This window comes from Phocoena sinus, chromosome 8 (genome assembly GCF_008692025.1).
Source record: "Phocoena sinus isolate mPhoSin1 chromosome 8, mPhoSin1.pri, whole genome shotgun sequence".
NCBI lineage: Eukaryota > Metazoa > Chordata > Mammalia > Artiodactyla > Phocoenidae > Phocoena > Phocoena sinus.
Window position 1 is genome coordinate 72,306,308 of NC_045770.1, and position 14,552 is coordinate 72,320,859.

At 37.4% G+C, this 14,552-nt stretch overlaps 1 protein-coding gene across 1 annotated transcript in view; it reads left to right on the top strand.

Annotated features, from left to right (window-relative positions):
• Positions 1-13,394, top strand: part of GTF2H1 (general transcription factor IIH subunit 1) — a 31,770-nt gene extending 18,376 nt beyond the window's left edge. The window contains exons 8-15 of the mRNA XM_032639028.1: positions 2,329-2,456; positions 2,570-2,657; positions 5,347-5,435; positions 5,816-5,933; positions 7,927-8,017; positions 8,495-8,610; positions 9,693-9,785; positions 12,393-13,394. Coding sequence (XP_032494919.1) covers positions 2,329-2,456; positions 2,570-2,657; positions 5,347-5,435; positions 5,816-5,933; positions 7,927-8,017; positions 8,495-8,610; positions 9,693-9,785; positions 12,393-12,479 — 810 coding nt within the window. The 3' untranslated portion in view covers positions 12,480-13,394. The remainder of the gene's footprint in view (positions 1-2,328; positions 2,457-2,569; positions 2,658-5,346; positions 5,436-5,815; positions 5,934-7,926; positions 8,018-8,494; positions 8,611-9,692; positions 9,786-12,392) is intronic.
• Positions 13,395-14,552: the final 1,158 nt, after the last annotated feature.

The window sequence follows — 14,552 nt, forward strand, 5'->3', positions numbered from 1 at the left end:
TCGCTTCCTTGGTGAATCTCAACACGTTACAAACGTGGCCCTCTTTAATCACCTGGAGAAAACGAAGCTTAAGATACAGCTTAAGGGACTTCCCTGGCGGTCCAGTGGTTGAGACTCCGCGCTTCCAATGCAGGGGGCGTGGGTTCTATCCCTGGTCGGGGAACTAAGATTCCACATGTTGCGCAGCGTGGCCAAAAATAAAATAAAATTAAATTTAAATATATTTTTTAAAAGATACAGCTTAATATGGAGGGGGAGTTTAAATTTTTTTTAATAAAAATGGTGGTATGTTGTGCATACCTTTCTTCACTTTTCCTGTTATCACTATCAATCTGAGCTAAATACACCACACGGTTGTTAAGTACATAGACTTACCTGGGTTAAACTGTAGTTTATAAACATTTTTCTAAGTTTTCTTGTAAAATGAGGTTAATAGTTCTGACCTTGGGAAGGGGTAGCAAAATTGGAGAGATGTTGTTTAAGGGTACAGACTTGCAACTAGTGTTCCCTTGTAAGGATATATAAAAATTTATATATCCAATCCTTTTAATTGGTTGATTCAGTTGTTCCTTTAATGCCTCTTTTTCCCCTGTCATCCTCTAGTAGTTCTGTCCCAGGGTACAGACTTGAGCCTCCTTGTAAATACATTCTTTCCATTCCATTGCTTCAAATTCTAATTATGTAATGATGACTTCCAGTTAGTCCTGGTCTGTCTTAACCCCAGAACTCCAAAATCATATATCCAACTCCCTACTTGATATCTTCACTTAGGTAGTTCACAGCACCCTTCAACATAACATATCCAAAATAGAACCTTTGATTCCCATTCTCAAAAACCTATTTCCTCCTGGGTCATCTGTATGTCAGTTTAAAAAAAAACAAAACCATTACCATGGACTCAGTTACTCAAGCCAAAACCTAGGAGTCTCCTTGATTCCTCCCCTTTCTTCACCTCCAACATTCAATTGATCAACAAGTACTCAACAACACATCTCTGATCTGTCTACATCTCCTCTGTCTCTGTAGACACTTACACCCTCTTGCTTTTAGGGTACCGTTGCTTCATTGCTTGCATTAACCTCCTAATTGATCTTCTTATTTCAACGTTTATTCCCTATAGTTTATTCTTCCCTAGCAGTAAGAGTTACAAATCAGATCATAATGCCCCCCTTATGTAAAACTCTTCAGTGATTTCTCATTGAACTTAGAATAAAATCAAAACTCCTACCGTGCTCTTCTTGATTTGGCCTCTGCCTACTTCTCCCTCAGTTGGGGCTGTTTCCACTCGATTCGTGCTCCAAACATAATTGCCTTCTTTAAGGTCCGTATCAAGCTTTTTCTACCTCAGGGCCTTTACACTTGCTGTTCCGTCTTCCTGCTCTTCTACCTAACTAGCTTCTACCCATCTTTTGGACATCTGTTCTAATGTTACTTCTTCAGTGAGACCTTCCCTAACCTCCCTATCTAAAGTATCTCCTCCCATTCCAGTCACTACACTGTGTCTTTATTTTCTCCATTTCTTTTCTTTATTTTCTTCATAGCGTCTGTCACTATCAAAAATGGTCTTATTTTTACCTTGTTTTACTTGTCAGTTGTCAGTCTTCTTTCAGTAGACTGTAAGTTCCATGAGGCTGACTGTTCCTATTACTGGCCTATCCCCATCACATAGGAGGTATTAGGCACTCAGTAATTATTTGATAAATGAATGAATGGCATATGAGTTTTTATGATCTTTCTCATACCTCTTTAACCTTATGTCCCACCAATCCCTGGCCCACCCTTCATTCCAGGAATACCGAACTACATACAAACCCATGGCACAATATGTATTACATTACTTCTATACCTTTGTTTAGTTTCCTCTTCCTGAAATGTCTCCGTTTTTGCCTTGCAAGCACCTATTCATCTTATGGTGCTCCGTGAAGCTTTTTTGAACCTACCCTACCCTCCCTGTACCCCACTCCGGTGGGAGTGACGGCTTCTTCTTTCGTAGCCCCTATGAGTTTTAACTAAGTGTACTGACTTACAGCCCAACGTCCCACTAACTGGTATTTTAATCTAGATCCAAAATTGCTCTTTAGGAAAAAAATGCAGCACTTAACAGTTAAGGTATTTTTGCAATACTAAAAGCAGTTAGTAGTATTTGTTCATTTTTTGTGTGTATAATGTCACTTATTTTTAAGTGTTTACCTGTAAGTATTTGATAATGCTCAGAATTAATAAAGTCCTGTCATCCAGAAAGTTTTTACGGCTCAACATGTCTCTCATAATAGATAAGAAAACCAGAAGTTTATTTTAATTTTTAATCTACTAAATTGTTTCTCACAGGGCTATGGCATTTCCTCTGTGCCATCTACTTCTAATTCTAAGTCCATAAGAGAGAATAGTAATGCTGCCATCATCAAGAGATTTAACCATCACAGTGCCATGGTCCTGGCAGCAGGTCTCAGGAAACAGTTAAGTACACATGCTAAGATACAATAACTGGGTTTTCCATGATAGCCAGATGGAGTTTTGTTTTTGTTCTGCCTGTGGTTTTCAACATTAATTTTTTTTCCTTTGTTTTCAGAGAAGCACAAAATGAGCAAAATGGCGAGCCCAGCAGCATTGATGGAAATTCTGGAGATGCAGATTGCTTTCAGCCAGCAGTAAAAAGGGTATGGGTAAAAAGTCTGGGACATTTATGGCTCACATTTCTCCAGATACCTTATGTAACTGCGAGTACCTTATGTTGACCCTTGATCAGTTCAGATGACTCAGTTCCTTCTGGCCAAGATGTTAAGCATTTGGCTTAAATTGTAGAACATTTTAAAGAGTACTTCCTCAGTTTTGGCCTGCCAGCCTGCTTTCCATGGACTCAAGTCTGTTAACTGTTTTTATTGTTTTGTTTTATTTTTTTATTTATTTTTATTTTTTTCCTTCACCTGTAGACACATACACATATTAACATACAGTTTTATTTTCTGGGAAAGAGTATCAACAAAGACAATATGACAGAAAGAAAAAACTAAAGGTTAGTGTATGTGATTTTAAAAGATAAGATTGGCCCTCATGTTAAACCTGGCATTTCAGAACTGGAAATGTCTTTCATTAAATACAGAAAAGAGGTTGTGGGGGAATATGAACAGTTACCTACTTGTATGTTTCTTCTCTCTCTGCAACTTTGCCAAGCTTCGCTATCCCTCAGTTTTTTTAAGTTCCTCCCTCCCTCGTTATAAAAATAAGTTATGATAAAGCTTCCTTAGAGGGCAGTCAGGCAATATGTATTAAATTTTTGAAGGTTTATACCCTTAATTCCACTTCTGGATAGTATTCCACTTTGGACATTTATTTTTAAAAAAAATAAAGTTGTGTGCAAAGATTCAGATACAGATACTCATGGCAGTATTATAATTGAGAAAATAGCAACCATCCTAATATCCCTGATACATCCATACAATGGAGATTGATGCATGCAGCAATTAATGGCTTTTTAAAAGGATTGTTGAATTAAAAAGAGTTCACATATACCATACGATAGTTCAGTTCATTAAAATTAAATTCAAGAAACCATTTTTGAGTTGCCTTACATGCCATATTAGGTGGTGGGAAACAAGAAAGAATAAGATTGGGTTCGTGTCCTCAAAGAATTTAGTGTCTACAGGTAAAACAAAATCAAAAGAATAATTATAAAACAATTTAAAGTATAGTAATTGTGTGATTTACAATAGGAGCCAAAGAGTGAGCAAGTAGATGAAGTTCACAGAACAGACTAATATGATATAATTAAGTTTATGATTTTTAAAGGGGGATTATAGGCGAGTCTTTTATATATTTCAGTTACTTAATATGTTTCTACAGGGATATACACCTTTAAAATTATCAAAGTCAGTAAGATATTTCTTTTCTGAACTAAGCAAAGTGAATCTAAAATGTAAGTTAGAGATGCTAAAGAAGAAATCTAGGAAGTGATGCTTTTCTTTGCAATATTGCACTAAGTACCTGTGATTCTTGGTAGTGAAAGAATTGTCAAAAATCATTGTGTGAATTTTCACAATATTCAGTGATAAACTGACTCTGTAGATATTTTTTCAAGTCAATAGTTGTCTGCTGTGTGTTCTGCAAGGGATTTATAGAATGAGAGATCCAGAAGTATTATATTCATGGAGCTTTCAGTTAAGTATGAAAGTTAGGTGAATAACTAGGCCTTGGCAGAGGCTTAGGATTTGGATTTATATAAGAGGTTAGGTTGGGACATGACTTGGGTAAGGTAACAGCAGGGGTAGAAATGAGCTTGACATATGGGAAAGGTAATGAAGACATCAGTATGCTTTGAAGTTGGCTCAAGGGTGTAGAGCTGAGAAAGTAATAAAAGCTTAGGCTGAGTCTAGGTAAGGTGGGACTGATGGATGTGTTACTCTGAATAGCATGCTGAGGTCAGATTTGTTCCTATACTACAAGAGGACTATTTAGACTCTTAAAATAGGGGCAGTTTAAAATACTGTTTTCAGATTGATCTTTTTTGAGGTATATTTAATATCTTAAACGTTTTGATCCTAGTCTGGGAAGCTACAGATGAGAGCTAACCAGATGAATTCCATAGCTCTGTAGGGATGAAATATTGTAAAATTGTTTTCCCAAATGTTTACGTAGATTGTCACCATGTGTCTTATAATTAATGTGTTTTTATTATAAGGCTGTAGAAATATAGCATTTTGTTACTAGTCCAGGAGAAAACACAGTAGTAAAACCAAAATAAAGAATCCAGAAGTAAACCCAAATATTTATTACATGGAGGAATTAAATACATATATGATAAACATGACATTTCAGAATCAGTGGGGAAAGACATTATTCTACAAATGGTGTTAGGGGGACTGATTAATAATTTAATATTTTAAAAAACCCTCAGATTCCCTACCTTACTACTTACTTCAAAATAATTCTAAGTGGATCAAAGATTTAAGCAAAAAATTAACCCACAGAAAGAATAAGCATAAAGGGAATAATTAAAATTGAAAAACACCAAATTGGAAGAAAAGTATTTGCAACACGTAAAAAAATTATTTTTTAATATTTATTTGGGGAGAAAAATAGTAAAATACACATTTTCATCTACCAGATTTTCAAATATTAAAGGTTCAGTAATGCTTAGTTTGGTCAGAGTGTAGGAAAACAAGTACTCTGTGTAAGGGGATGGTGAAAAAAAATGGGTTCAGCCATTTGTAGAGCAGTCATGTCTAGGAAGTGAGATTCATTTTGGGAAGACTTCATATTTTATCCTCTGTACAGTTTTGCTTTTTCAGTCATGTTCATTACTTTTGTAAGAGAACTTTACAATAAAAAGTGTTGTGTTGATAATTATAGGCGAAGTTACAAGAGTCCATTGAATATGAAGACTTGGGAAAAAATAATTCCATAAAAACAATTGCACTAAACCTCAAGAAGTCAGACAGGTAAGTTTGGTGACTAATATTAAATTAACTTGAGACAGAATAGTTTTATATTACAAGTCATTGCAGAATATATTCTGCAAGTATAGAACTCAAGCTTTAATTAGTTTGTTACCATAAAATACAGTATCTTATTTCCTTAAAAATTTACTTTGTGCATCTCAGGAAAGGATCCTAAATGATGGAAGCCAAGAAAATAAATTTTGGCTATCTGTGCTGTTTTCTTCCTATTGCCCTTACAGGAATTAAATTATATTATTGAAATATCTTTAACTCTTTACTTTGGGGAGAATGTTGTCTTGAGACTGCTAAAATATTTGAAAGACAAATGTTGAGCACCTTTATTCTGTGTGATTAGTAATTTCTTCTTTGCTAATCTTCAGGTACTATCATGGTCCAACTCCAATCCAGTCGCTACAGTATGCAACAAGTCAGGACATTATTAATTCTTTTCAAAGTATTAGACAAGAAATGGAAGCTTATACACCCAAATTAACTCAGGTAGGTGACTTGTACTGTTTGAAAAACAGAATTCCCATTCTGTTTTCTCAGTTTATGAGCACATTCACTTTGAACTGTAAAACTAATACTTTAATGGGGTTTAAAGACATATTTCTGCTTAATAAATTGAAAAAGAGGTAGAGAAAAGAGGTATTTGGCATACCTGAAGGTAAGATGATGATGAAAAGTAAGATAATGAGTTTTGTGATTGCTGATTTTTTCTTCCATATACACAGTTTTATTGGAAAAATCCCAGATTTCCCCAAATTTCTGGACATCACTCTCTAGATACTATACTTGTGCAAGATCTGGCCCTTGGGCCAAAGTAGGTCCACCTAACTTTTTTAAGCTGTGGTCAGTCTTAAATATTTAGATTCTTCCGCACACCCCTAAAAAAGTGATTTCATTATCTGAGACACATGAAGAGGTCATCTGCCCTCGGATGTGTATACCTGAGTGTAGCCAGTGACTAGTCGGCAAGCTCAGCGGTCGCTGAAGCTTCTGGTTACAATGCATTTCTAACAAAAGGAAATAGGAATAAAGTGAGCATTCATGTCCCCTTGACTCATAGTTGTCCTGTAATGTGCTCTTCACACCAAGTTAAATATTTTTTTCATCCAGCCCATACACAGGTTTCTACTTGTAAAAACTTCACTGAGACACACTAAACCTGCGCTTGAGCTATTCAGCAAATGATTTGTTCCTCTCCATGGCTAGCCCTTGGTACTTGTTAGGCACTCAATGAAGAGATAGATTGGTTATGTCCCTAAATGTTGATATGGATACAGTGGGGAATGTGGGGTTTTTTCCCCTTTTGGCTAGGTGTATTCACTTCTTGAAAAGTGACAAATGATACATTTCTGCTTTGCTGGATTTTCTTATGTCAGCTGCCAGTAAGGATTTAACATTTGTTTTATTGTCTTTTTTTTCTTTCCTTAAACTCAGTTTTACCTTAGCACTCTTACCTTCAGTGCTAAGAGTTCATAAGTTAAGTTGGTAGTTAAGTAAGGGCTTGGCTAAGACAGAGAAAGACATATATTACATGATATCACTTCTATATAGAATCTAAAAAATAGTACAGGGACTTCCCTGGTGGCACAGTGGTTAAGAATCCACCTGCCAATGCAGGGGACACGTGTTCGAGCCCTGGTCCAGGAAGATCCTACATGCCGTGGAGCAACTAAGCCCATGCGCCACAACTGATAAGCCTGTGTGCCACAACTACTGAAGCCCATGCACCTAGAGCCCATGCTCCACAACAAGAGAAACCACTGCAATGGGAAGCACATGCACAGCAATGAAGAGTAGCCCCCACTCACGGCAACTAGAGAAAGCCCACATGCAGCAACGAAGACCCAACACAGCCATAAATAAATAGATAGATAGATAGATAACTCACTCCCAATCTTTAAAAAAAAAGTACTAGTGAACTTATTTACAAAACAGAAACAGACATAGAAAACAAACTTATGGTTACCAAAGGAGAAGGAGGGGTGGTGGGCAGGGATAAATTGGGAGTATGGGATTAACAGATGCACACTACCATATAGAAAATAGATAAACAATAAGAATTTACTGCACAGGGAGCTATATTCAGTATCTCGTGATAAACTATAATAGAAAAGAATGAAAAAATATGTAGATATATACATATACATGTGTAACTGAATCACTTTGCTGTACACCTGAAACTAGCACAAAATTGTAAATCAACTATACATTAAAAAAGGCAGGGGGGCTTGACTAGACAAAAGCGTGTGTATTTTGAAGTACCTATGGACTTGCCTGGTATTCCTGGAAGATTGGTAGGTATTCTGTTTCTACACATATTGTGTTTCTAGCCTCATGGAAAGTGGTTCACTCTGGTTGCTATAACTTATGTATTTATACAGGAATGAAGACTTATTGGACATTTTGCTATAGAACTGAAATGTTAAGTAAAAAAGATGGCCAAAAAAGAGAGAAACCACTTTTTTGTCTTAATTTCTTTCAGGTTCTCTCAAGCAGTGCTGCCAGTAGTACCATCACAGCACTGTCACCTGGAGGAGCACTGATGCAGGGAGGGACACAGCAAGCCATAAACCGTATGTGCTGGACCTCATGTTGCTGTCCGTTTACCTAAACCTCAGAAGAGCAATTTGAGAAGAGTGCTAAGTTTTATTGGTTTCTCTTTGGGACATTTCTGGGATTTTTGTTTTGTTTTTATGCATCCAGATCCTAAAGCATATTTAGACAAGAGTTGATGTTTCAGTATTGTTTTAATATTACAAACAGTGGCACGTTGCTGTGTCACACTAGTAATGTGTGACATTGCTCGTCACACATTTTTTTTCCTCTCCTACCTCTTAAAGCAAAACCTGAAAATTCCTCCAAAACCCCAAGGAAATTTAAATTCTGTGGTCTGTCGGCCACAAAACCAGTAACTTGTCTCAGAATAGCACATCCTGGTTTAGTATTGGCAGAGTGCACATTTCAGATTTATTCTCTGAGTTGTCATTCTTTCAGAGACCACGCACAGGGGAAAATAGCTTTTATCCTATGGACCACTTTTTCTTTTGCAGAGATGGTGCCAAATGATATTCAGTCTGAATTGAAACACCTGTATGTGGCTGTTGGGGAACTTCTACGGCACTTCTGGTCCTGCTTTCCCGTTAATACGCCATTCCTAGAAGAAAAGGTCAGAACCCATTCCAAACACAGCCAGCTGTTGTAGTAGTGTAACTTAGTGAAGTGTTATCTTGAAGTTGGAAAATTGTATTGAATGTTTACCATGTGCCAAACACTACTTTGCATATATTGTTTCATTTAAGCCTCACAGGCATCCTGATGGAGTAGGTATTGACACCCATTTTGTATACAAAGAAACTTGAGATCCAGACCAGTTCCATAACTTATAATCGTGCATCTTAAAAGTTAACTGAATCACTTTGCTATGCACCAGAAACTAACACAACATTGTAAATCAACTATAATTCAATTTTTAAAAAAGTATTAATAGCTTTACTATATAGTCTGCTCTTATAAACAATCTTTAAGAGAAAGATAAATACCCCATTTAAAATAATAGGCAAAACATTTTTAACAGGCGATTCACTAAAGAATGCAAGTGGCCCAATAAACCTAAGAGGAAATTTTCATACTCAGTATTCAAATAAATTATCTTTAAAGCTACATAAAAAGCGCATTTTTCATCTATAATTTGTGAAAGGATAAAAAACTTAGAATGATCAGTGATGGCCAAGTTGCTAAGAAGAGAGTCCTTTCCTCCACTACAAGTACTACCTTTTTAAAACACGCTTTGACCCAGAAGTTCAACATTTAGAAACTTAATCTAAGGAAATAATTAACAATGAATGTATGCAAAGATTGAGCCATAGAGATGTTTCTCTACCACTGTCTGTGTAGAAATGGTCTAAATATCTACCAGAAGGGGATTGGTTAAAGATACATCCATTTTAAATGACGACTTAGTATTTAATGACTTAAAGATGTTGCCGTTAAACCAAGTGGAATTTTAAAACAGTGTATACTGTATATTTTCTACATATGCATTTATACACATGCACAAAAAACATCAGGAAGGATATGAATTATAAACCAAAAGAATCTGAATATATTCGATATTGCTTCTCTGCCTGGTGGAGCCAGTTAATCTTCAAAAAAAGAAGAAAGAAAAAGAAACCTTATGTGTGTTTTTCTCTTGATCCCTGTAGGTTCTTTGAGAGTCTGTAATTCGTTATTTCTCTCATCTTTTTTTAGGTAGTGAAAATGAAAAGTAATTTGGAACGATTCCAAGTTACAAAACTCTGCCCATTCCAAGAAAAAATTCGGAGACAGTATTTAAGCACAAATGTAAGGCAACAATTTAATTTTGGCCTAATATTTTTCTCTGTGTAGTAAAATGATGAAATTTACTTTGTTTTCCTGTAAATGAGTATATATGTTGTTTTTTTTCTGTTGCTGGGAATACTGGGGGGTTTTTTGGTTTTTTTAAGGCTGCCTTTTTTTTTTTTTTTTTTTAAGAGCATTTATTTATTTTATTTTTGGCAGCATCAGGTCTTAGTTGCAGCACGCGGGATCTTCGTTGAGGCATGCGGGATCTTTTTTTTTTTTGGGGGGGTATGCGGGCCTCTCACTGTTGTGGCATCTCCCGTTGTGGAGCACAGGCTCCGGACGCACAGGCTTAGCGGCCGTGGCTCACGGGCCCGCCGCTCCGCGTTATGTGGGATCTTCCTGGACCAGGGCATGAACCCGTGTCCCCTACATCGGCAGGCGGACTCTCAATCACTGCGCCACCAGGGAAGCCCCATGCAGGATCTTTTGTTGGGGCGCCACGGGCTCTTCCTTGCGGTGCACGGGATTCTCTCTAGTTGTGGTGCGTGGGCTCTGTAGTTGCGGCACACGGGCTTAGTTCCCCGGTGGCATGTGGGATCTTAGTTCCCTGACCATCGATCAAACCTGTGTCCCCTGCATTGTAAGGCGGACTCTTTACCACTGGACCACGAGGGAAGTCCCAAGAATAGTTTTTTAATTGTAAAATGTATCATACATTCAGAAGTGTATAAAATATATTTGCTCTTTTAAATAGTAAAACAAGTAAGTATTTGTGTACCCACCAATCATGGTAAAAATAGAACCAGTACCCTGAGTGGCCCTGTCCCACTCTCTCAAGGCCATGACTAACCAGGATTTGTAATAATCACCTACATGCTTTTCTTTATAGATTTACAACCTATATGTATGTTCCTAAAGGTATTTATTTTGAAAACCTGAGTAGCAAGTACAAATGTAGCAATGCAGAGGAAGGTAGAATTGCCATTCTATGAAAGTAAGCTGAACAGTTCCTGGATTATGATCGGCCTTCAGCTTCCGTGGTTGACAGCAGGGCATGGCAGTGGGTAAGGCAGTGAGAAGTGTCACCTTATGCCCAGGATTTTTAGCGTTGTTTTTAATGGAAGGCTAGAGCAACCACACAAGATTGTTTCTCTATGTGTTAATGCAAGTCTTCTCAGAGGTGACAGGGAAAAAAGTAGTATGTACAAACTTAAGAGTTCAGTGTTTCAGTGAGTAGGATAATCAAAACAAGTTTTACAGTTGAAAGTTGAAAAATCTTCATCAGTAATATTTTTAGTAAGTTTTTATTCCCTAAACATTCTAAGTGGTTTTTCTTAAAATATAACAATGTTATTTATAATCAGAAAAGAAGCTTGAAGTGTCTTCCCACAGCAGAGCAAGGGTGACAAGTAGATTTCAGTTTATGTGCCTTCTCAATTGACTGTCACTGCCTGGAGCACTATAGTCAAAAGGATTCTGAGGCCATGTGCAGCCTTACAGGAGGCTGTGGCGTTCATCTCTTCTAACTGGTTCTGTGGAGCCACTGCAGCCTATGGAGCAGTGTAGTTCCCAGACAGAAGTAAGTAACATAACACTCCCCCTTGTGCACGTGCGTGCACACACACACACACACACACACACACACACACACACACACAGTGATAACAGGTGTGGTAAATAAGAGTTTATTTTGTTTTTAACTACCTCAGATTGAGTCTAAGTTATTGGCATGCTACAAGGATTTAGGACTTCCTGGTCTCTGTCCCCATACTGCCAAAATTGACCTGCAGACTTTTCATAAAACTTTTACTTCCAACCATGTCACTTACACTGTCCACTTCCGAGGAAACAGATAATCCAAAGACACTCTGCCTTAGGAGTCTTTATCAGCTTAGTTCAGTGTGGTCCTGTTGACTTCTAGTTATGTCTGTGACGAGGGTAAAATTTTTTTCTGCTCAAGATACGTAGTCCTGACCTAAGGCATGACATAATACTTGTGTGAAGCTTTGAGACCATTTAGATTTTTCTGTAATCTGCTGAGTTACATTGAAATCCTGAAGTGTTAGACCTGGAAAAGACTCTAGAGAACATAGAAAAGTGCTTCACAAGGTTGCCTGTGCAGCAGAATTAAGTGGAGGAGCTTTTGAAAAATCAAAAGATTCCTGGGTCTCATCCCAGACCTGTTGCCTCAGAATCTTCAGGGGAGTGGGGCATTTTTCAAATTTTCTCTAAGTTAGTGTTGATGCTACCCTCTTGATCTTAGTCAAGAGGCTAATGTTTATATCTAGAAATCACCAGTTTAGTTCACCTTTCTCATTTGACAAAAGAAACTAAAGCCTAGAACCCAGGATTTCATGTTGTCCTATGGCTGGTTACTGACAGGGCAGACATACAGTGCAGGCAAAGCAGGTGAATTTCCAGCCTCTACTATACCCCACCATCCCTCTTACCTTTCTATACAAAATGTGTCTGATAACACTTTCACAGAGGGCTTGCATGTTACCTCATTGGAGAAACAAAAAAGAGCTTGGGAACAGCACTGAAGTATGTGCCAGATCTGGATCAGAAGCAGTAACTTCCCCAGCCTTTACCATTGTTGCGTAAGTGTCTTGCTATGTTTTTCAGTTGGTAAGTCACATAGAGGAGATGCTCCAGACAGCTTACAACAAGCTCCACACGTGGCAGTCACGGCGTCTGATGAAGAAAACGTGAAGTGTCCGTGGCTCTCACAGGTTCTGTGAGACTGAGAGAACTGTAACCTGCAGTGACTCTGGAAACCTGGCCTGTCAGACATGCAGGTGATCACACAGAAGTGACAAGAAACATCTGTACCATGCCGACTCGGAGCTGATGCTATTGTACTTGCACATTGAGAACTGAAAAGAAGGGAACTAGGATTAAACTAAAAGCTAGGGAGGTAAATTAAGGCAGAACCAAAATGAGCTAAGTTGCAAATATATATATATATATATATATTTTAAAAAGACACTGTTTACAGCAGTTACTCAGGAACTGCTTTTGATTCACATTAAGCTGCTTTCAGGAATCTAAAAAAAAAAAAAACTTTTTAAAAGGGTGCATTGATAAAATCTGAGGATTTTTGGTTTTGTTTTGTTATTGTGTAAATTTTTTTCCTAAGTTTATGGCACAGGGTACACCTTAAGTATTTCTCCTCCATCTTCCACTTGGATCCTCAAGTTTTGCTGAATTCTAGTTGTACCTTACATCAGCAAGCTAAAGAGAGTACTTTAAAATAAAGCAGAGGGAGACTGTTGCTCAGCCATCCGGAAACAGTTGTAGTCAGAAGACATCATTGGTCCTGTGTTTCCTACGGAAATAAGAAACAATAAATATTGCACTGAATGTTTGTGGTTTGGAGTCCCTAAAAGATAAAGAGGGGACATATTTGCAGAAAGTTGTGTGGGGTTTTTATGCAGAATTTTGTCAGAGGACAATGCGCTGCATGTTTTTCTTTGAGTGCAAATGTACATTGCTAAGATTTTTTTTAAGATGGCATGTGCTTTGAAAAGAAATTGCATTTTTAAGAGTTTAAAAATCTTATGAGTGAGAGATATAAGAAATCTTACTTATTTTCACCTCTTTAGAAAAAATAAAAGATGTTTCTCATATCTCTTTTTCTCCAGTATCTGAGTGTTACGGTCCTTGGCGAATTGATAATCATTGCATAGTGACTGCAAAGCCTAAATGCAAAAAAAAAAAAAGATTTGTTTTTGGAATCTGTGCCATATTTTGTTCCTGATAGTATCAACTCACCGTTTATCTAAGACTTTAGATGTCTTATATTAAAAATTACAGAAAAAAGTAAAACTTTTTATAGATACTCTTTTAACTGTAACACATCTTGTGGATTCTCCTTATGTGTGGTACTTACTTGGGTGGGCTGCTCGAGAGCTACTCATTTTTTTAAGCCATTATGCAAGCTGGTTATCTTTCATAAAATGGCTACAACAGGTTTTCAACCTGTTCAGACTTTGAACCAGTAAAAGGAAAGTAGCAACATCATTCTTCTGCTTCAGCCGTCCCACTTCTCCTTCAGATCAGTTTAGTAGTGGTGTGTTACACTTCACAGTTGTACAAAGTGCATTTCAAATGAATATTACCACAGCTACTCTATAAGCAATAGCAATCGAGCAGATAGAAAAATGTTTGAAACAAGAAAGAGTATGTCTGGGAAAGGCAGACGTAAAGAAATAAAATGCTCTGTTGAGTGCTCTGTTAAAGATTAAGTGATAAATACAATGGAACCTGAAGGAAGAAACCATTGGGGGAATTGGGTGGGCTTCACTAAAGAAGTAACATTTTACCTAAGCCTTGAAGGTTGAACATGGAAGTGCATGATGAAGATGTGAAGACTTTGAAAGACCCACACACACACACGTGTTGGGACAAGAGTGTTTGTTGGATTGGAGAGTTGGAAGTGAAGAGGCTGGGAAAATCAGTTTAATTCAGGTTTCAGATGGCTTTGTAAGGCCAAGATAAGAAATTCAGACCTTACCCATTAGGCATGGGGGACCTGGAGAAAATTTTAAGCACATGAGTTGTTTTTCTGAGGGTATTTTGCTTGTTCTGTTTGTTTTGTTGGATTGAGAGTCCAGCAGTTGGGGATGCCAAAACCTAGAAGGCTTTGGAACAATCCAGACTGGAAACTAGGTCCAAATTAAAGTGGAATTCTGGTAAATAGAAGAGGGAACTGAATAAAGACTTTCGTTACGGTGTATGATTAAGTCTCATAAGGAATGAAGGACTTAAGGGGGATTTCACCAG